Source organism: Procambarus clarkii, chromosome 49, assembly GCF_040958095.1.
Source record: "Procambarus clarkii isolate CNS0578487 chromosome 49, FALCON_Pclarkii_2.0, whole genome shotgun sequence".
Lineage (NCBI taxonomy): Eukaryota > Metazoa > Arthropoda > Malacostraca > Decapoda > Cambaridae > Procambarus > Procambarus clarkii.
In genome coordinates, this window is record NC_091198.1 from 16021357 (window position 1) to 16045867 (window position 24511).

At 43.1% G+C, this 24511-nt stretch overlaps 1 protein-coding gene across 1 annotated transcript in view; it reads left to right on the forward strand.

Annotated features, from left to right (window-relative positions):
• LOC138351326 (paired box protein Pax-7-like) overlaps positions 1–18891 on the forward strand; it is a 121888-nt gene extending 102997 nt beyond the window's left edge. Inside the window, exons 5-9 of the mRNA XM_069303020.1 lie at positions 11618–11838; positions 13044–13209; positions 14042–14205; positions 15414–15651; positions 16778–18891. Of these exons, the coding sequence (XP_069159121.1) occupies positions 11618–11838; positions 13044–13209; positions 14042–14205; positions 15414–15638 (776 nt within the window). The 3' untranslated portion in view covers positions 15639–15651; positions 16778–18891. The remainder of the gene's footprint in view (positions 1–11617; positions 11839–13043; positions 13210–14041; positions 14206–15413; positions 15652–16777) is intronic.
• Positions 18892–24511: the final 5620 nt, after the last annotated feature.

Consider the following 24511-nt stretch of genomic DNA (forward strand, 5'->3'; position numbering starts at 1 on the left):
CCGGCCCGAAGCCAGGCTTGACTTGTGAGAGTTTGGTCCACCAGGCTGTTGCTTGGAGCGGCCCGCAGGCCCACATATACCTGCTTGATGGGGTTCTGGGAGTTCTTTTACTCCCCAAGCCCGGCCCGAGGCCAGGCTTGACTTGTGAGAGTTTGGTCCACCAGGCTGTTGCTTGGAGCGGCCCGCAGGCCCACATACCCACCACAGCCCGGTTGGTCCGGCACTTTATAGTGCCGGACCAACCTCTGATACGATGGAGATTTTGACGACTGATTGGCCGATATAACAAAAGATATGGTGGAGTTTCTAGCAGTGAAGCTGCTTGCTTCACCGCTTCACTACCCCCTAAAATGCCTCACCATTGGGCGGAGTACTTCACTCACCATCAATAAAAGTACTTCACGTGTCCGTGGCGTACTTAAAAAAAAAAAAAGAGGATACATTTCAGCCCGTATACTTTTTTTATCATGCATTTGTATGTGTCGTGAAATTAACAAAAATACATTATCTACTGATTTTCCCTGCCTGTCACTCACTCTCCCTCCGTGACATAAATTATATACATTCAACGTTTCACATATAATTACGCCAACGACAGAGAATATTGTAAAAAAAAAAGGTTTCAAAAAAGAATTACAATTTATATATACATACATATATATATATATATATATATATATATATATATATATATATATATATATATATATATATATATATATATATATAATATATATATATATATATATATAATATATTTATATATATATATATATATATATATATATATATATATATATATATATATATATATATATATATATATATATATATATATATATATATATATATATATATGACGAGTGGAGAAGTGGAAAAAAAAATCCACAGTGGAGAATTAAGAATATATCATTCAATGAAACCTGAATATTAAAATCATTTAATTTCAGCAAAATTGAAACTTGACTGACTTATTTTTGAAGTATTTGTGATATTATAATCAATGGATATTATTTAAAGATTTTTGTTGCTGTAGCACTTATCAAAACTTTGTATATGAGAAGTTATTGAAGGAAACTGTACTGTATTTGTCGCAATAATTGATTGACAGGAAGGGTTGTAGATGTCATATTGATTGATTGACAGGTATAGAGCAGGTGTCATATTGATTGATTGACAGGTAGGGAAGCAGATGTCATAATGAATGATTGACAGGGAGCAGGTGTCATTATGAATTGTGCACAGGTAGGAAGCACTTGTCAGAATGAACGTAAAGTAAGATATTAGATTAAGATAAGTTAAGTTAGGTGTAGGTAAGTTTGGTTAACTAACATTTGATATTAACTAAGATAAACTCAAGTTAGGTGGGGAAGGTAAACCAATAAAACTAGAGTGATAGACTGGAATGAAATGAATTTGTGATGCAAATGTCCACTTTGGACTTTCTGTCCAAAGTGGACAGTAAGTCCACTTTGGACTGTGGGTCCAGTGGTGCAGTTCTTAAGGTCCAAAGAAGGTGGCACCACACAACCCGTCCTCCTAAGTGTTCCCAACGTCAAGAAAATGTCGTACTATAGTGCCCCCTTATCCTAACCTGCCAGAGGACCCAAAACAGAAAACGGGACAGTATGTCAATCCTAACAAGTCGTGTGAAGGTCAACTACCCACTGGTCGTGAGGGCCAGACTACTGCCTGAACAGTGCCAACAGCCGCTAGTCAACAGTGCCTCACGATGGCACTCTCCTGGGGCCATATTCACGAAGCAGTTACGCAAGCACTTACGAACCTGGGGCCAGATTCACGAAGCAGTTACGCAAGTACTTACGAACGTGTACATCTTTCCTCAATCTTTGACGACTTTGGTTACATTTATTAAACAGTTTACAAGCATGAAAACTTGCCAATCAACTGTTGTTATTGTTATAAACAGCCTCCTGGTGCTTCGGAGCTCGTTAACTGTTTAATAATTATAAACAAAGCCGTCAAAGATTGAGGAAAGATGTACTGGTTCGTAAGTACTTGGGTAACTGTTTCGTGAATCTGGTCCCCAGGTTAATGGGCAAGGAGGATTCTCAACTGGAACCCAGGCATTTATCAAGCCTTTTCGCAACTATTTACGAAACCTGTGCATCTTTTCCACAATCATGGCGGCTGTGTTGACATTTATTAAGCAGTTTTTGAACGATTTCGTAAATAGTTGCTGAAAAAATTGACGGATTAGCCCCTGATTAAGGGGGAATAGCAGTTGAAGAGTAACGAGGGATTGAGAAAGAAGGAAGGGGAGGGAAAGACGAGGAAAGGAAGGGAAGGGAAGAGAAGGAAGGGAGGGAAGGAGGGGGAGATAGGGAATATGGAATAGGTGGAACACGTTTAACGACACTAGGCTTGCGAACAATAAGAGTTGCCAGAAATTGTTTACATTCTCTATATCTGTTTTATCACGCTTTCTCCTGTTCCATGATGTATTGAATTCATTGCCAATGTTGATACATAAATATGCATAACGAACAAAAAATATCCATGAAGATGTTGGCTATACATAAATTTAATTTAATTCCCCCAGCGAGAATACAAACATCTGGCATATTTTGTCGGATTTCTATTGGCCAAAACGAGGTACCGGCAGGAGCCATCGACCAATCAGCGGTGTTCCCGCCTACTTTAACTGATTGGAAAGTCGGTCGATATGGCGGTAGTGTTGCCAGATCGTGATCGCTAATACTCACAAGCATTAATGCCTGCCACTCAAGGGGGAAAAAAAGGATATTGAACACGTATTATTGAAACAACTAAGTGCTCTGATAAGCAGTATTGCCACCACTATCAGCTTAGTCAGAGCCCAAATCTCCAGTTCAGGAAATGATCGTTGTCCTAAAGCTTGACTTGGCAACGGCTTTGGCGGCATGGTTGGTCTTGGCGGGAAAACAGAAAAAGAAAAACAGCGGCTGCGCAATGTGTCATTTTGCGCCAAAGGGGGAAAAAAGAGGGGAGTAAATGGAAAAAAGGGGTTGGGGGTTGAGGGGGTGTATCAGTCGTGCTGTAGTGGTTAATGTTGAGTTGAAAGACGAGGGGACGGTAGCGACAGAGGGGTGGGCGGCCGGATGGAACAGCCACAGAGGGTGACAAGAGGGAATTAATCCACTGGTTACAGAGACCTTAAGGCGGGTTTTCCGCCATAATACTGTGGTGATTTACGTCAGTCTCGCGTCACGCGGCAACAATGTCACAATGGCTGCTTACAAGGTCTGTGGCACTCTGCTGGAAAAGGTAGCAATCTAGCCCTTAAATGCTCCGGTAAGTGTAGCATAGTCATGCCCCCCAGCTGCAGATATTTGTCAGTGACAGACAAGTCAATAGATTAGACGCAGAGCCCCCCCCCCCCACCTCCTTATGGGGGGGGGGGACGCCCCCTCTCCTGCCAATGGAGGGGGAGGGAGGGAGACCCCTTAACCCCCCCCCCCCTATAAAGGGGGGCCGCCCACCTCAAACCCCGGGCTAAACAGTCATATCTCCCCTCCCCCCCCCCATTGAAAAGCAACAACATCTGCCCCCCCCCCCGCCCCCCATCCTTCTAACAAAGCCTCCCCCCCCCTCCCCCTCCAATAAAATCGCCTCGCCTAACTAGGCCTCCTAGCACACCAAACAAGCCTATTGTGTTCTAGACAGTGCCCCCATCAACCATTTCCTGGCCAACTCTTGACAGCTGGCCCCATTTCCTGGCCAACTCCTGCCTGAGAACGGCCATTTTGTTTCTAATTCGTACCTAGACCAATTACTTTTTGACCCAGGGGAATTGTCCTCACCAGCAAGTTAACTCAAGATTTTCCTCTTCGTTCTGCCGGCATCGGAAGTTTGGCCTGGTCGAGGACCGGGCCGCGGGGACGCAAAGCCCCGAAACCATCTCAAGGTAACCTGAAGATAGGTATTCCACATATGTCCTGTTCATCCAAGCCCATATTTACAACCCGTTCTCCTGATAGAACGTCGTATATTGACGCATTGCTTTACTAAAGGCTAAACATCGTCGTACTAGAAAATGGAAGCGGCTGGCGAAATTGACACACTGTCCCGTTTTTCTGCCCCATTGGCCCTTGTTGCTATGCCTGTGATTTACCTGAAAGTCTTCGAATGAGGCCACATCAATAACATCACATGAGACCAGAAGACATGGCAGGATGTGCAGAATACCCCCGTTGAAAAGCAGAGGTGCAACAGGTACTCTGAGAGAGAACTATCAACATCAGAGGCCCGAGACTGTTCAACACGCTTCCACTACACATAAGGGACATAACTGGCCGACCCCTCACAGTGTTCAAGAGAGAACTATCAACATCAGAGGCCCGAGACTGTTCAACACGCTTCCACTACACATAAGGGACATAACTGGCCGACCCCTCACAGTGTTCAAGAGAGAACTGGATAAGCACCTCCAAAGGATACCTGATCAACCAGGCTGTGACTCATACGTCAGGCTGCGAGCAGCCGCGTCCAACAGCCTGGTTGATCACTCCGGCAACCAGGAGGCCTGGTCGACGACCGGGCCGCGGGGACGATAAGCCCCGGAAGCACCTCAAGGTAACCTCAAGGTAAGGAGGCGCTGATGGGACAGCAGTAAGGGCCTGAGACTTTTAAGTAAGTCTCAGGTCCTTACTGCTGGGTCTGTGACTTACCTAAAAGTTCTCCCATTGAGGGGTAATATCGGGCTCACTCGTCATGTGTAATATACGATCTTCCAACACGGGGTATGGACGCTGGTCTCCGGACACGCGCAGATCTGCGTGTATCTGCGTGCCTGTGTTTGTGTGTGTGTGTGTGTGTGTGTGTGTGTGTGTGTGTGTGTGTGTGTGTGTGTGTGTGTGTGTGTGTGTGTGTGTGTGTGTGTGTGTGTTTGTGTGTGTGTGTGTGTGTGTGTGTACTCACCTATTTGTGCTTGCGGGGGTTGAGCTTTGGCTCTTTGGTCCCGGGCTTGTGTGTGTGTGTGTGTGTGTCGAGTGTCGACACTAGTGTCGAGAGAGCTCGCTATACCTGCTCTGCCGCCTTCGTCTGCGCGATGCTACGGGGGTACAGGGACTCTATATCAAGGGGGGGAAATGGTGCGCCCCCTGGTGTAATAATGGTTCCCCGGTGGGTTTTATGTCATCTGAGTTTAGAGACTCAATGGTGGTGTCTAAAGTCCCCTGCTTGCGACGGCCAGGGGCCTCGTTAGCGCCCAGTAACTGCTCAGTACGAGTCTTCCTCTGTACTCACCTATTTGTGCTTGCGGGGATTGAGCTTTGGCTCTTTGGTCCCGCCTCTCAACTGTTAATCAACTGGTGTACAAGTTCCTGAGCCTATTGGGCTCTCATATCTCTATCATTTGAAACTGTGTATGGAGTCACCCTCCACCACATCACTGCCTGTGTGTGTGTGTGTGTGTGTGTGTGTGTGTGAGTGTGTACGCACGCAAAGGGCGGGGAAATAATAATTATTTCCTCCCCCCCCACTGCCCACTATTTGATTGGCTTCCTTCCCCTATTATTTTCCCTATTCCTTACCTTAAGGTATATTGGCTCTATATTCCCTCAACCCTTCACCTAAACCCCACACAAACCTCACCTCTTCCACATATGTAATTTAACCCCCCCAAAAATGCACCTTTGGGTAACTTACGGGTTATTCATGCCCGTGCCACCTCTTGGCTGGCTTAATCAATCAATCATCTTGTGTACTCATCCTTTATCTGAAGATGTTCTTGAAACGAAACTCTATGGGAAATAAATCGTTCAATAATTACTAGAGTTTATTTAACATGAATTTTGGTAACTTAATTTTTCTTAATCCCAACATACACACACCGACACACATATATATTATATATATAATATATATACATTTGATTAATATGGCGTGTGTGGGAAGCAGGTGTGTGGAGGGGATCATTGACAGGTGTGGAGAGCGTACAGCTGGCTACCTGTCCCAGGGAAGGGAGCTGAGATACGACAGTTTAATAGGGTGGTGTGTTCCTCTCCTCATAGATTACATCTCTTAAGTACAATGATGTTTCTATACCTGTAATTCAGTCCGGGTAGTTGTGTGATCTATTGTGGCTCTCATGCTTGTTATTGGTGCTGTTGTGGTGAGGCTGTTGTGGTGAGGCTGTTGTGGTGAGGCTGTTGTGGTGAGGCTGTTGTGGTGAGGCTGTTGTGGTGAGGCTGTTGTGGTGAGGCTGTTGTGGTGAGGCTGTTGTGGTGAGGCTGTTGTGGTGAGGCTGTTGTGGTGAGGCTGTTGTATTGGGGCTGTTGTGGTGAGGCTGTTGTGGTGAGGCTGTTGTGGTGAGGCTGTTGTGGTGAGGCTGTTGTGGTGAGGCTGTTGTGGTGAGGCTGTTGTGGTGAGGCTGCTGTATTGGGGCTGTTGTGGTGAGGCTGTTGTGGTGAGGCTGTTGTATTGGGGCTGTTGTGGTGAGGCTGTTGTGGTGAGGCTGTTGTATTGGGGCTGTTGTGGTGAGGCTGTTGTTCTGAGGCTGTTGTATTGGGGCTGTTGTATTGGGGCTGTTGTATTGGGGCTGTTGTGGGGAGGCTGTATTGAGGCTGTTGTATTGGGGCTGTTGTATTGGGGCTGTTGTATTGGGACTGTTGTATTGGGGCTGTTGTATTGGGGCTGTTGTGGGGAGGCTGTATTGAGGCTGTTGCATTGGGGCTGTTGTATTGGGACTGTTGTATTGGGGCTGTTGTATTGGGACTGTTGTATTGGGACTGTTGTGGTGAAGCTGTTGTATTGAGGCTATTGTATTGGGGCTGTTGTATTGGGGCTGTTGTGGGGAGGATGTTGTATTGGGGCTGTTGTATTGGGGCTGTTGTATTGGGGCTGTTGTGGTGAAGCTGTTCTGAGTTCTGTTATATAACCTTCAGTTCAATTCTTCGAGATCTAAAACGTTCGATCGTTTAGATATCACGACTCAAGGAGCACCTTATGATGCTACACTGCAAGTTCTGACTCGGGCTCACCATAGCCCGTGCTACTTGGAACTTTTATGTTCCAGATAGCAAATCTTTAACAACAATAACAAGTTCTGATTAACGCCGTCACCATCTACTATTTTCTACCCATTGGGAGCATGGGAGATCACACACACAGTCATGGGCGGTGGCTGAGCGGACAGTGATCTAGACTCGTGGGCCTAGGGACCTAGGGTTCGATTCCGCGGCACCGCCGGGAAAAACAAAATGGGCAGAGTTTCCCTTCCCTTGATGCATATGTTACCGTGACAGCTGATTAACTCCCAGGTACCTATTTACTGCTAGGTAACAGGGGCATCAGGGTGAAAGAAACTCTGCCCATTGTTTCTCGCCGGCGCCCGGGATCGAACCCGGGACCACAGAATTACGCGTCCAGTGTTCTGCCCGCTCAACCACCGGCTCCCTGCTAGAGCAATTTTTATTTTTATTTGTACCCAGGAGGGTACAGGAGCAGACGACTGCTGACTCCTGTTAGCTGGCTGAGAGCTTTCCCTTCCCATAGCTCATGGTAAGCCTTACCCTACTAGTTTTCCCTGGAACACGACCCGCCAGTGAGTTTACAACCAGGTACCCAATTACTGCTGGGTGAACAGAGGCGAACCACTTCCCCCCCAGTTAAAGATGTTCATTCAGTTAATCTTCCCTGGCCAGGACTCGAACCCTGACCAAATCCTTCGCCACAACATTTGAAACTGTCCTAAAAACTGAGAAAAAAATTTTTCCCTATAGTTTATAGACACCAATTAATATGGCATCTATTTAGAAACTTGGCGATTAAACGAAATTGTGGGAATCTAGAATTGGTTTAATATATAAACAAATGAACAAAACTTCGGTTTCACCTCTTTTAACCCTGTCGTAGCTCAGTCGATTAAGGCAGCGTCTGGGATGCTCCCGGACGCAGGTTCGAATCCTCGTCACGGCCCTTGTGGATTTGTTCATTTGATGCATCACGTTAGAGTGATCTCTGTGTGAATAATGTTTTAATATATAATGAAGCAGTGGAATAGACTCGAACACACTCCCCTATTGCCTCATTTACACACTGAACCGACTGAACCATGACATGGGGGGGGGGGGGCTTAACACGTCTTAATCACGCCTACGTTATGGAGGATTTCCATCATGCAGAATAGCATTCATCTCGGGGAATCGAGCGTAGAAAGAGGGCAGTTTTTGCGTCATGCGTCGTTCCTTGTGTACTGGTCTAGCTAATGAAAACGACTCGGTCGTGCTGATTTGGCTGTGGCGTGGACAACACACACTCCCAAGTGTGTGTGTGTTGGTGTGCGTGGGGGGGGGGGGGTGCTAGTGCTGCTTGCCACCACCAACAACACAGTGGAACCAATGCTTGGTCCATTACCGGAGCACGAAGCTGAATATAATCCATTTATAATCCCTGGAAGAATTCTCTCCTCTCATTGCCTCCAGCTGGGAGTTATCTTGAGGTTATTTTAAGATGATATCGGGGCTTAGCGCCCCCGCGGCCCGGTCCTCGACCAGGCCTCCTTTTTGTTACACATCCCCAGGAAGCAGCAGCCCGTAACAGCTGTCTAACTCCCAGGTACCTATTTACTGCTAGGTGAACATGGGGAGCATCACGGTGAAATAAACTCTCCCCATTTGTTTCCGCCTCTACCGGGGATCGAACCCGGAACCTCAGGACTACGAATCCCGAGCGCTGTCCACTCAGCCGTCAGACCCCTCAACGGAGTCAAGGAAGAATTTACATATTTTATTATTTATATTTTCCTATTTATTTTTAAATTTATTCTTATTATAGCAGTTATTCCTAAAATCTAGGCACTGTACAGCCATTTTAAGGTGATAGAGTTTTCTGATATAATTAGACGTTGTTGAGTAATTAAAGCTTCTTAAGTGTTGACTAGTGCAAGATTGAGGTAATCCTTGGCACTCTCCACTGTGCATCTTTGCAATTGCAAATGTCTGTCTTTATTTGGTTGTGAGCAATGAACCTTGATGATAGCGACCTTCAGTGGAAGGAGGAGCTCCTGAGACTTTCTGGAGGAACAGCTCGAGACTTAATATATATATATGGAAAAAATCATTCAACAATCGTCTAATGTTAAGCAATCATCTAGTGTTAAACTTTTGGGCACTGAGACATCATTTATGGTATCCCTATTTGTACATATTTAGAGTTAATGTTAACTCGTTGAAATAGCTGCTGTATCACGTTAGTAATGCTGAATGATTTAACATTTATGTATTTACATGTCTCTAATCCCATGGGAGTGATGGAACATCTATGGGGTCAGGATTAACCCCATTGGTGAGGATATAATGAGAATTCAAGGCTTTAATCCTTGCCTTTTTAAACCACCATTGAGGCTGGTGGGTTATCCTTGCCTTTTTAAACCACCATTGAGGCTGGTGGGTTATCCTTGCCCTTTTTAAACCACCATCCCATCCATTTACAATTCCTCCTTATCCAGCATATCCAATCTAATATAACACAATTAAACAGCTTTCCCCTCGTAAAGCGCCATCATATGTAACAATTAATCCATTAATCCTTCTCCCCCTTTGTTCATATCACTCACAATCCGCCCCCTTCCCTTATCCATATTTCTAACAATCCTCCCCTCTCGTTCCGTCCATACCTCTAACAATCTCCCCTCGTTCCATCCATACTAACTAACATACTCTAACTAACTACCCCTCTACAATACCTCTAACAACCCACACCACCACCCTCCCCCATCTCTAACTACGCCCTCCCCCATCTCAAACCACGCCCACTTCCCTCTCCTTAATTATACATCAACAGCAGTTAACTCGCCAAACGAGAACGACCAATCATTATACCATCTCCAGCTAACGGAAAGCAAACATTATATTCAATACAGAGAAATAACTTCCCACTCAATGATGAATATATAATGAGTACCCATTTGTCTCTTTGATGAATTGTCAGTGTAAAATGGGGAATTAATGTGCCTGTGTCCTAATGGGCTGTCTCCTGGTAATTGGCAATTTTTCAAAGGTTTACGACCTATTTAGCGATAAGATTTGATTTATAACAAATAATAATGATGGGGAGAAGCTGATAAACATCGGATGTATGTTTAAGTAATTTTTTTGGCTAGTTTTTTTATGAAAGATAATTTAAAATGTAATTTTAAACGTAAACATAAAAGTTATACAAAATCGTAATTAACTTCGTCTCGTTAACCTGACCCGTCTAGAGTCATATATATATATATATATATATATATATATATATATATATATATATATATATATATATATATATATATATATATATATATATATATATATATATATAATTACATTTTACTCTTATATTTGCATTTCTTAATGACCATCTTTGCTGAGGAAAGATATTGATTTTATTCAGACTCGAAAGTCTGGGCTTTCGAATCCATCATTTCGTCAGCGATTTCTGTCGGATTCGTCTCTTATAATCCTATTGGCGTAGCACTTTGTCTAAATTATATATTTATAATTTTCAACCGGGTTCGAATCGCCAATAGGACACGTACAGCACTTCGGTAGCGTTTAGGCAGCAGGGAAATAGGCTGAACCTCAACGTGGTAAGAATAAGTCCTTGTCAAAATTATAGCAACGACAGAAGGTATTCACAAATGTCTTCCAGTCAAATGTTTTTTCCTTGAGAAAGATCTAGACGGCTGTTATATGGTTTCGTGATCCATCTGTGCTCTTTGAGATCCTTGGGTATGATCCATCGTCTATTAATCCACCCCTGGAAGACAGCCACGCCCCTCTCTTACACACCTGAGCTGCCGATGATAACCAGGTGTGAAGAGCGGCAGACGTACTAGCCAGCTGTCAGATGGGTATCTTCCGAGGAGGCAAGCCTGGCCTCCCACCGCTGATTTCAATTTAATGCCTAGTTCCGACAGGACCTGCGTCTCACACCCGGTTTTGGCCGTCCGAATATCGCGTGTTACCGCCCTGACTATACCCAGAGGACGCGTTGGCTGACGGCTCTTGTCTGGGGTATCCTAGAAGCCCTTGGGGCCACTGGGCAGGACCTGCCTCGTACTCCTATAATATGTGCGGTATCGTCAAAAGGATTCCGTCTATCACCTATCATTTTCCCCGGTTGTAACAGCGGGTGATTGTTCACACTATGATGTCTGGTGTTTGGTAGGAGTTGTGAGGGGGGGGGGGGGGAGGGAAAGGAGAGATTAAGGGTGAAGACGGAAGGGGGTGAGAGTGAAACATTTTGAGAAAGGGGGATTAGTGAAGTACAAACTCACACACAAGTGAATATTAAAGAATGCGTAAATGAAAGCAGTTCAGAATTAAATTGATTTGTTCCGGATGCACAGTGAAAACACAACAACATGCTGAATCCACTTTACATAATTTACTACTAAATTTACTATTGAATTCACGTTATTGGCCTCATATCCCAGCTCCCTGTCCTCATATCCCAGTTCCTTGTCCTCATATCCCACCTCCTAGTACTCATATCCCAGCTTCTGTCCTCATATCTCAGCTCACTCTCCTATTCCAGCTCCTGGTCCTCATACCCCAGCTCCTTGCTGAAACAAACCATTTCCTCCTTACACAAATAGGAAAATCAGTTCTCTCGTCTCTTTATCCGACAGCCATGAAGCAATCAAGTTCCAGCTCGGACATCGAGGACGGGTCAGAGGACGAGGACGACCCGCAGATGATGCTCAAGCGGAAGCAGCGACGTTCAAGGACGACCTTCACGGCCCACCAACTGGACGAACTGGAGAAGGCCTTTGAAAGGACTCAATACCCCGACATCTACACGAGGGAGGAGCTTGCCCAGAGGACCAAACTCACTGAAGCTAGAATACAGGTAAGATATCTTAAAAAAAAAGATAGCGCGGTATAGAACTTTGGCTTCACACATTAGGGGGTCTGTGGTTCGAGTCTCTAAGAGCCCAGGTGGATGAATTACAGGTAAAAGAGCTCCGATACAGTGATAGGACGCGACTCCAGGCCCCATAGAACAATTTTTTTGTAACCAGGTTACAGTGCATTTGCCCATAAGGTCAGGATACAGTGAACTCGGCCGAGATCAAGGCTCGGTAATGCTTACCAAGTTGGTAAGCTGGAAATACCTGAAAGTTGTTGTTGTTTAAGATTCGCTACTTGGAACAAAAAGTTCCAAGCAGCACGGGCTATGGTGAGCCCGTAGATACCTTAAAGCTTACCAAAACCTTAACTCGTGCTTAAACTTGGACCCTTAAACGGTCCTTGAGCTTACAAAGGTCAGGATTTTGGGGTGTTAGACTATTAACAGTACACAAAGTACTTTATAGATATACAGGATGTTAGAAACCTTACTAAAAACATAGTAAAGGTGAGTTTACTATGCAGGGTAAAGTTGTACAGTGATATGTTGAGTAAAACAAGTAAACTCATAGTAAAGACTACCTAGCTGCTAGGTGAGTATTTTGAGAGAGAGAGAGAGAGAGAGAGAGAGAGAGAGAGAGAGAGAGAGAGAGAGAGAGAGAGAGAGAGAGAGAGAGAGAGAGAGAGAGAGAGAGAGAGAGAGAGAGAGAGAGAGAGAGAGAGAGAGAAAAATAAGTCGTTTGATACTGCAACTCTCTCTCTCTCTCTTCACTGTGAGCGTCATGTTCCTAACTACCTCAACATTTTGACTCTCCTAGCTAACTAAAAGCTCTATAGCTCTCCTAGCTACCTCAAGGAGGTATATTTCGTAGAGATAATGGTCCAGAATGGACCGAAACGTCGTCGTTTCTCCATTTTCTCATGTATGGTTTGGTCATATCTTCAGACAAGTTATTGTGACTGATTGTCCATACACACACACACACACACACACACACACACACACACACACACACACACACACACACACACACACACACACACACACACACACACACACACACACAAAAAAAAAAAATCCCTCTCCAGGAATCTGAATTCAGACAAGAATTCACCTCTGCATTGTCCGCTACTCTTGCATCTCCCAAACACCCTATTACTCCTCCGTCTACAAAGTAAAGCAACAAGTCTTCCGCTGTCTCTTAGGTGTGGTTCAGTAATCGCCGGGCGAGATTGAGGAAGCAGATGGCTTCAGGCAGTATGAGTAACTTCAATGCAATGGGGTTACCTATGGCCTATCATTCTCCGCCATCCTCATATATGTTCCAGGGCTTCTCAGACCCCAGCTCCACCTTCTCTGCCCAGACACAAGGTAAATCCACCTCCTACTCCTCCCTTACCTTGTAAGGAATGCATGGAATTTACCCTGTATTCCTTACAAGAAGGTAAATATGGAATAAGGTATTCCTTGTAAGGAATAAGGAATTCCTTGTAAGGAATAAGGTATTCCTTGTAAGGAATGCAAGGAATTTAAATATAATTAAAGATAAAGATAAAGATATCCTTGTATCTTACAAGAATACAAGGATATTCTTGTATCCCTGTAAGGATACAAGGATATCCTTACCTTCTAAGGAATGCAAGAATGCAAATCAATATATATAAGAGTTCTTACATTCTTGTAAAGCAACCAGCAGATTAATCTGCGGCTATCCAGAGAATCTTCTTCTGTGTCGTAAGAAGCAAGATATCGTCTTCAAATTCAAATTTATTGAGATATATCACACAAAGGGGATGAGATAGGTCAAGCTATTCTCATCCCCGAGTAGTCAAAGGTGAAGACACTGAGACACATTCTCCTTTCAATATCTAAATATGCATGTAAATGTATATAATTATTTTATTTTCGAATATTATTATTATTTGAAAAGGCACATGAGCCTTTCAAATTATATTGAGAAATTATATTGAGAATTATATTGAGAATTATATTTATACTGTTTTTTATGAAGGCTGTCAATATCTATTAGAATGTCAACTAGAGATATAATGGGGGTGAAATTACTAGAGTGACGTATAATAGGGACAACTAGAGTAAGGCATAGTAGGGAAAGAGGGGACATAACAGGTATAGTCCTCCCATTACGCCACAGGATAGTAACATTAACCTAACCATTTCCCCCCTTCTCTCTGGCGCCCATTAGACACCTCTGGGTTATACCAGGGGGGTTCTGGCGGCCTACACCAGGGGGCCCTGGCCTCGGAGGCTCGGGCTGCTAATATGAGCGCTGCTGCTGCCGCTGCTGCCTATCCTTCGATGAGTGCCGCGCTCTCCTCCTGCACTAACTCCGCCTTCATCGCCTCTCAGGTGAGTCGCTGAGGTGGATCTATTGCGTATTAGGTGAGTCGCTGTGGTGGATCTATCGTGTATTAGGTTAGTCGCTGAGGTGGATCTATCGCGTATTAGGTGAGTCGCTGAGGTGGATCTTTTGTGTATTAGGTGAGTCGCTGAGGTGGATCTATTGCCTCTCAGGTGAGTCACTGTGGTGGATCTATCCCTTTCCATTGTTACTATTTATTGCAAGCATAAAATCCTTACCCCCAATTCTCCTGGACGGTAGAGCGACAGTCTCGCTTCATGCAGGTCGGCGTTCAATCCCCGTCCGTCCATAAGTGGTTGGACATGATTCCTTTCCCTCTCATCCTATCCCAAATCCTTATCCTGACCCCTTCCCAGTGCTATATAGTCGTAATGGCTTGGCGCTTTTCTCCTGATAATTCCTTCCCATCCTTTCCAGTAACGAATCTTACTTTTATTTATATATGAAGATATATATGTGTATTTGTAGGCGAATATTGCAATATTATTATGTCTGTATGCACAATGAGATCGGAATAACGTGATATCTAAAAAAAAAAGTATTTGGAGCAGGGCGGTGGTATTGAACTCGCGTCTAAGGTGACCCGCAAGACGTTGGTTCGATTCCAATGATTTTATCAATATGAATGTACAATTTAGCGGTGATACACGATGTGTCATGACTCGCTACGTAGCAGTCACATACTGTTGAGTACAAATTTTATGGTCTATTCATGCCCATGCTCTTGGGTAGCTTAATCTTCAATCAATAAGATCACAGATTCAATGAGAAATCAGAAATCGACTTGAGAATGGTCCAGGACGGACCGAAACGTCGTCGTCCCTTCACTTTCTAGGGTGTGTGGTCTGATCAACAGAAATCAGAAATCGACTTGAGAATGGTCCAGGACAGACCGAAACGTCGTCGTCCCTTCACTTTCTAGTGTGTGTGGTCTGGTCAACAGAAATCAGAAATCGACTTGAGAATGGTCCAGGACGGACCGAAACGTCGTCGTCCCTTCACTTTCTAGTGTGTGGTCTGGTCAACAGAAATCAGAAATCGACTTGAGAATGGTCCAGGACGGACCGAAACGTCGTCGTCCCTTCACTTTCTAGTGTGTGGTCTGGTCAACAGTAATAAGAAATGTTGATCTTGTCGTAAAGGAATGGTAAGAGTCATCAAATTCTCATCTCGTCTCTGTGGGTTCCTTTTGCAGACTCCTGGAGGGATGTGTGGAAGTCAGGGCACTACAGGGGGCGCTGCCGGAGTCCCCTCAGCCCTGACCTCTGGCGGGTCCTGGGCCTCCAATCAGCTAAGGGGGGCAATGGGGGGTGGGGCGGGCGGTTCGCCCCCCACTGCCGCCCCCTTCTCCCACGGTCTGGCTCACCACCCACGCACGCCCACGCAGCACTTCCCCACGCCCGTCTATTCCTGGTACTGATCCGATCTATTAGGTGAGAATTTCAGTGGTTTCTAATAGTTGTTTAGCCTCCTAGAACTATTTTTTGCAACCTTTGCTCCTGAATTGATAGTCTCTATATATCAACTATTTGGTCAAACGTACAAAAATGGACTGATGGATGCCCATAAGGTCCATTTGTATTATTTAATTACCTCCAAATGTCGTCCCTAAAAGCGTAGAATAACTTAAAAAACCCTAACCTAACCTGCCCAAGTAATTCTAGGCCTAAATATAGTTACCAACCTTGTTATAATAGGCCTAGGAATATTGATTTTTTTTTGCACCTGTCCAAAAATACAGAATACGAATATTGTTGAGTATAACAGTCCATTTTTGTACGTATCGACCAAATAGTTGGTACAAATGGAACCATTACAGATGTATACGTTATTTTTTTATGTATTTGTCTAATGTATTTGACGATTATTTGTATTCGTTTTGTATTCGTCTCTGGCTTAATATTTACACAAAGATACTAAGCAAGAAATATATGATTTACATAGATATAAATATATATACTTCAAAAATGTCACACATTTTGTAATCATGTACATGATTAGAACCAAATAGGTTCAGTACAGTTCACAATGAAATAAGTAGAAGCCAATACTCAAGAAATCAGGAGCAAATGACAAATTTTCCCCTGAATGCTCCTTATCTGCTTCACCAAGGCTATGGGTCCCTACAACTGCACCAGAGGTGGTACCCCTATATATATATTTATGTCTTTATGTATGTTTATATATATAATATTTTTTCGCTCTGTTTTAATGTGTATTCTTCTAAGGGTAATATTTGTTTTATTCTAATTAATATTGGCTAATCCGCATGCTTGTAATTGATTAATTAAACACTGGTTATGGATTTGATTTGATTTGATCAAATCAAATCAAATTTGATTTGATTTGGTTATGGAGACATAACAATATGAATAGAGCTGGTCAAGCACCTGAACATTCCTATGACTCTGTGACTCTGTCTCTATGTCTCTATGTCTCTATGTCTCTATGTATCGCTCTGTATCTCGAGTAATCTTCCTGTGAGAATGCTTAACCACCGCCAACACCCTGAAGACATTATCGTTAAATTCTGGCGTCATGATTCTCTCTCTTTTACAGGCTGGATCAGCACTGGAGCGATCGCAATAACCAATTGAATCCAGAAGTTATCTCCCTCGGGGATTCTGATTGGCTCTTCTCTCCAAGGCAGGAGAGGTTTCCACGCGAGTCACGACTTCGCCCTCAGGCTTGGCCGCACTTCTTAGCCTTGATTCTCAGACAATCGCTTGAGCAACATACCAAAACAAGGAGGAGGCGCGCGCCTGTGTCTTAACAACGTCTTATTCGATAGTGTTGTAAATACGACCAATCTTAGCGATCTGTGTGTTTAAGGGTCGTTAAGAGTTTGGCTGGGAGTAATTTCTGGGTGTTAAAATGCACCTTTCTGGAATAGACTCAATAGACACCTTGCCAATAGACTGATGAAGGAACACACTGTTACAGATGAATAGTTTACTCCAGTGAACCTAAATGATTTCCTTTCACTAAGCTGAATTATGTATTAATGAGGAACAATGTATAATTATGTATTTATAATTTATATATCCTCTATATTCTTCACGAGATTATTATTATTAATTTAGTCAACAGCGTTTTGTTAGTATGAACTAACAAAATTTTTTTGCAACCTGTTGGGTGCTCAAAGAATTTTTGCTCTGCTGTTAGAACGTCTCAAAAATAGCATTGACTTTAGGCAAATGTTTATTCAGCCTGAGAAAAAACAAGAAAATGATACTGAAGTGAACAGACCTACTTATAAATACCACCATCACATCAGGTTTTACTGTTGTCTTAAGTGTAGGCGAGCCACGAGAGAGATATAATACATTTCAACCTCCATTGCGACAGTAATACGTGGTTTAAAGATAATTGAATAGTCTGTCCTCAATCTCAAACGTTTTCTGTCTAATCTCATCTATTTCTCTATACATTTTTATTCATTCTGTCCATACATAGTGTTTATCACTTCATAAACACTTTCGTATTGCTTAATATTCCCAATTCTTGTATTTCATCGTTTCTCCATATTTCTAGTTATTCATTTGTGTCTCTTTTTATTGTTCGAGTTCTGGTCAAAGTGTTCGGTTTTACGCCAAAAACAACACACGCTAGAAAAAACAAAAGACATTCGCTGCTGCTCACAGAAGAGTAGTGTGGGTGTGCTATGGGCGTGATATGGGACTGCTATGGGCGTGATATAGGACTGATATGGGTGTGTTGTAGGACTGACTGATATGGACGTGTTATTGGACTGATATGGGTGTGTTATAGGACTGACTGATATGGGCGTGTTATAGGATTGCTATGGGTGTGTACAGGACTCCTGTGGGCGTGTAGTGGGCGTGTAGTGCAAGGCGCGGGTCACATAAAGCTGTGACTCGCTCTTGGCAGGCTTCACGAAGCTTGGTGAAGCGGCGAAGGAAGCTTACTTGAAAGGTTATGGTAAGTGCCTCTCCTTGCTCCTGTTAAGGGCCTCTCTTTGCTCCTGTTAAGGGCCTCTCTTTGCTCCTGTTGAGTGCCTCTCTTTGCTCCTGTTAAGGGCCTCTCTTTGCTCCTGTTGAGTGCCTCTCTTTGCTCCTGTTGAGTGCCTCTTCTTGCTACTGTTAAGTGCCTCTCCTTGCTCCTGTTAAGTGCCTCTTCTTGCTACTGTTAAGTATCTCTCCTCACTCCTGTTAAGTGCCTTTTCTTGCTCCTGTTAAGTGTCTTTCCTTGCTCCTGTTAAGTGCCTCTCCTCACTCCTGTTAAGTGCCTTTCCTTGCTCCTGTTAAGTGTCTTTCCTTGCTCCTGTTAAGTGCCTCTTCTTGCTCCTGTAAAGTGCCTCTCCTCGCTCCTGTTAAGTGCCTCTCTTTGCTCCTGTTAAGTGCCTCTCCTCGCTCCTGTTAAGTGCCTCTCCTCGCTCCTGCTGATAAGTGCTTTTTAGATAAGTGTTAAGTGTAGACTCGAGTATCCTACAGCTCAGGTGAATGGTACATGCAGAAATTACAGGTATCGAGGGGGTAGGGGGGGGGAAGAGGCCTACGACCTAGGCTTAGAATAGGTAAACTCAAACTGAAAACCTCACATCTCTCTGATTCCCCAGAATGGGTCCAAGCGATTGGGCATTCTTTTGGTCTACCTTCGTGGGAATTGTCACGTGTGTGTGACAAAGACATGTCACACACCTGACTAATACCTACGACTGTACAGTCTTGGGGGGGGGGGAGAGGGGGGGGAGGGAAGACCATTGAAAAATTATAATGGATCACATGGAACAAATCCTATGAAATGTATTGTACTTTGACAAAATAGGAACGGCTTATGAGTGGGATGAAGTTTAATGGTTCCTGTTATCACGTGAATGCAGCTCTAATTGAATCACGTGAATGCAGTTCTAATTGAATCACGTGAATGCAGTTCTAATTGAATCACGTGAATGCAGCTATAATTAAATCACGTGAATGCAGTTCTAATTGAATCACGTGAATGCAGCTATAATTAAATCACGTGAATGCAGTTCTAATTGAATCACGTGAATGCAGCTCTAATTGAATCACGTGAATGCAGGAGGTTGTGGCATTCGAATTGATGTATTTTACGACAGCAATGGCTAATGTCACTTTTGTTAACTCGGTCTATTTTGTTGTATGGGGGTCCACATGTGAAAACAGGTTTGTAGAGGGGGCCCCACATGTGAAAACATGATTATATACGGCCCCCACAAGTGAAAACATGGTTGTAGAGGGCCCCCCCCCTACATGTAAAAACATGGTTGTATAGGCCCCCCTACATGTGAAAACATGGTTGTAGAGGATGAAATGAGACATGAAAGGTTTGGAACCACTAATCTAGATGATAATGATGCTGAACTGAGGATCAAGATTCGATATCTCTAAAGAAAGCTTATATACAGCTTGAGTTTACTTTGGTACAATACAGCCTGTGTTTACCTTGGTACAATACAGCCTGTGTTTACCTTGGTACAATACAGCCTGTGTTTACTTTGGTACAATACAGCTTGAGTTTACTTTGGTACAATACAGCCTGAGCTTACTTTGGTACAATACAGCTTGAGTTTACTTTGGTACAATAGGGAAAAACTGCTTTATTGCCAAAAAATACAACTAATTTAGTAACAAATGCTCAAAAAAAAAATTATGAACTTACCAAGAGAGGAAGAACAACTTGGCCACACAGAGCGAGATTGATTCGATTTCAGCTCCTGGGCCCCGCCTCTCAATTCTCAATCAACCGATGTACAGATTCTACTGGGCTCTATCATACTTACATTTGAAACTGTATATATAGAGTCAGCCTCCACCACATCACTGCCTAATGCATTCCATTCCTTAACTACCCTGATAATGCTAAGGACCACCACCAGACGGAATTGTCAGCACAAGCATGAATAGCACTGAATCTGCTTGTTATAAAAGCTCATTGATGAATAGAGTTTTTGAAGCTCTATTCATCAAAATGAATATAGAGAATTGGCTCAACACAAACAAGCTTGGAGAACTCATCAGCTGCGGGAGTGACAGCTGTTGAATCATCAACAGCTGTTGAATCATCAACAGCTGTAATACAGTGATTAGACAGAAGCTGGAACGCCAGAGGACGGAAGCTTAGAGGGTAAAGCTTAGAGCCGTGCTCTCTTAAAGCTTTATCAATATCCAGGCAATAGAGCTACCGTAATGCTTAAGCTCAACCATCTTGGTGATCGTAGAGGCTATAGAGCGCTCTATGGTGATCGTAGAGGCTATAGAGCGTTCTATGGCGATCACAGAGGCTATAGAGCGCTCTATGTCGATCATAGAGGCTATGCAGCGCTCTATGTCGATCACAGAGGCTATAGAGCGCTCTATGTCGATCGTAGAGGCTATAGAGCGCTCTATGTCGATCACAGAGGCTATAGAGCGCTCTATGTCGATCGTAGAGGCTATAGAGCGCTCTAAGGTAATCGTAGAGGCTATAGAGCGCTCTATGGTGATGGTAGAGGCAATAGAGCGCTCTATGGTGATCGTAGAGGCTATAGAGCACTTTACGGTGATCGTAGAGGCTATAGAGCGCTCTATGGTGATCGTAGAGGCTATAGAGCGCTCTACGATGATCGTAGAGGCTATAGAGCGGTTTACACACGACTCACAACTGATGACGTCCGAACACTTCCGGAACAAGTGCTTCACTGACGACTTGTGTTCTAACCACAACGCTGTAAATGCTTCACCCACGTACTACAAATACAAATAATCGCCAACAGAACCTAAACACCTGACCTAACCTATGCCTTTATAAGCACAATATGATAATATAATATTAATTTATATATGAGAAAAATTCCTATTTTGAATTAAAAGCATTTATGAATGCATCCTTGGGGTCGACCGCTGGGTGGAATGGACATGGTCTGTGGACGGGTTGATAAACACAGGTAATTGCCAGCAGAACCCAAATACCTAACCTAACCTACACCTAGTTATGCATAAAACTTTAATGTATAGTGTTAATTTATATGTTAGAACAAAGCTGTTTTTAATAGACAAATATGTTAAAATTAATGAATGCGTATTAGGGAGATTGCGGCGGCCGCCGCTTTAACGATCCTTACCTGAGGACAGGTTGTATAGCTATAAATAATTGCCAATAGAAGCTAAACACCTTAACGTTACCTCACATGCAACAACCTGACTTGTGAGAGTTTGGTCCACCAGGCTGTTGCTTGGAGCGGCCCGCAGGCCCACATACCCACCACAGCCCGGTTGGTCCGGCACTCCTTGGAGGAAACTACCTAACTATAATGAATCCAAACTGATTCAAGTGCCACTAGGATTCGATACCAATTAAGAAAATGGTTAAATAGATGGAAAATATGCTTCGAATCATCTTGATTTATCTTCTAACAGTTAGAGAGGCCAAATGGCTAGTTACCTTGTGATTACCTTGCGATGATTTCGGGGCGCAACGTGCCTGCGGCCCGGTCTTCGACCAGGCCTCCTGTGGCCAGATTCACGAAGCAGTTACGCAAGCACTTACGAACGTGAACATCTTTCCTCAATCTTTGACGGCTTTGGTTACATTTATTAAACAGTTTACAAGCATGAAAACTTGCCAATCAACTGTTGTTATTGTTATAAACAGCCTCCTGGTGCTTCGGAGCTCATTAACTGTTTAATAATTGTAAACAAAGCCGCCGAAGATTGAGAAAAGATGTTCAGGTTCGTAAGTGCTTGCGTAACTGCTTCGTGAATCTGGCCCCTGGTTGCTGGACTGGTCAACCAGGCTGTTGGACGCAGCTGCTCGCAGCCTGGTCTATGAATCACAGCCTGGTTGATGGCGTGGGTAGAGGCGTTGTCATAGAGGTTGATAAGTAGAAATCAGTATCAAGAGTTACCTACCGCTCAGTACCGAGAAGTACCAGCCGCTCAAGTGCCAAGTGCTCAGTACCGAGACAGTACTCGATCTCCCGAGACGGAACTCAATCCCCACTCTCTCTAAGACGACTTTAAAGGGCAATCATAAGTTCCTTCGTCTGGCTTGACCGTCGCTCTAGAGAGCTTAATAAGCCTTATAATACTCTATACCGTCCACGTACTAAGTTAAGCTAGAGTCGAACCAGGAGTCGATGTTCGAATCGAATTGACAGAATCTTATCTTCTCCGTCCTGCTTCAATTCCTTATCCTCATATCCCTTTCATGTTCGTAACTGCCTTATTGCTTTATCCTGATCCTCCTTTACGACTACTTGTAATAAAGAAACACAATCTTCGTAGCTTTAAATGAACAAATCCACAAGGGCCGTGACGAGGATTCGAACCTGTGTCGAAAAGTAACTTCGTAGCTTTATTTTCTAAATCATTGCACATCGCATTTGTCTATTCTCATAACCAATTCATAATCGTCCTGGAATTAGGTTTCCAGCACAAAGGCATTTTTGTAAATAGGCTCTGAGAGCTGTGTATCTGTGTATATATATAGATAGGAATTGTTTTGTACTCTGGGGTAAATGAAGGATGTGGTAGAGTTGCACTCAAGGACTCTTGGTACTCTCTGGTCCTTCACTCACTTCACTCGAAGCCATTTGCGTGAATAAAACAATTGAGTGTCTTATGATATGTGATAATCTCAAGTGATTTAAGTCGATGCCTCAACTGTCTTGCAAGTGTTTTCGAGTGTGAGAAGGTGGTACAAGATGACTATAATTGGGTTGTTAAGTGTGAAGTGACGGAGATTGAGTGCCTCTCGCTAAACCCGTCTGTAAGTGTGTTGGTAAAGTGTAAGTAGGTTGGACTGAGTGTGTCTTCAAACAGAGCCTTAGAACGATACGTTAAATGTTCTTTAATAACCAGATTATCTCTCTCTCTCTCTCTCTCTCTCTCTCTCTCTCTCTCTCTCTCTCTCTCTCTCTCTCTCTCTCTCTCTCTCTCTCTGTCTCTCTCTCTCTCTCTCTGTCTGTCTGTCTCTCTCTCTCTCTCTCTCTCTCTCTCTCTCTCTCTCTCTCTCTCTCTCTCTCTCTCTCTCTCTCTCTCTCTCTCTCTCTCTCTCTCTCTCTCTCTCTCTCTCTCTCTCTCTCTCCCACCATTAATGCTATTTAGAAAACATGTGACAAGACTATTTTATAGATCCTCGCCAATAGATATATTCAGCGTTTTATCCCCTTTTTTAAAAAGGGGGAAATTGTATAATTTCCTTGTCATTAGGAACGATGAATGTTCCATTTATATAATGTTCCCTGTGATTATTATTTTTTTTATATAATATTTACGTTAGAATTTACTTAAAATTTTTATTTTAACTGTGGATAGGAAGGTAAAATTTTTCTGTACATGAAAACAAATTTTTTCCATATTTTTTGGCAATCTAATTATGCATTTATATTTATTTTATTGTATTTTTTTTTAGATATTACTGTCATTTTTATTATAAGACAGTTATTACTCTAAATACCAACCCAGTATTCCAGAATAGACAATTGTAAATAATTAGAAATTTAGAAATGTTGAAATTTTCACTAACGTCTTAAAATATAATTAAGAACATATCCTGTCCAAGAGAGTCTTCTTCGTTGCTTGTGTTTAATGCCTTATGCATGCAAACTGGGAACAAAATACTATATAAATAAATATACATGTACTTATTCGGTGTTTTATTTGGCTTATTTAATCCTTATTTAATTAAATAAATTTTTAATTACATTTTTAATTCAATTTTAATTAAGTTATATGACAGTTTAGGGTCATTTGGCTAGACCTGTCATTGGCTAGACCTGTCATTGGCTAGACCTGTCAATCTACCCACATTTTGGCTATACTGTGTACCTGTTATTCTACACCTGTTTTATCTTAGAGATAAAATGTTGAAGGGAAGATGATGATGTTGAGAAAATTAGTGATGAGTGATGATAACATCACCCACCTACTCATATTTTCTCATCACACTAATACATAGAACACACACACACACACACAAACACACACACACACACACACACACACACAAACACACACACACACACACACACACACACACACACACACACACACACACACACACACACACACAAAGGAGGGAAGGAATTATCAGGATAAACACCAAGCCATTACGACTATATAGCACTGGGAAGGGGTCAGGATAAGGATTTATGATGGGAAGAAATGGTGCCCAACCACTTATGGACGGTCGGGGGATTGAACGCCGACCTGCATGAAGCCCGACAGTCGCTCTACCGTCCACTCCACACACAAAGAGTGTGTATACATATGAATGAATAAACGTATGCATACACTTCCAGATTTGTTTGTGCCTAAATGTGTTTTAATT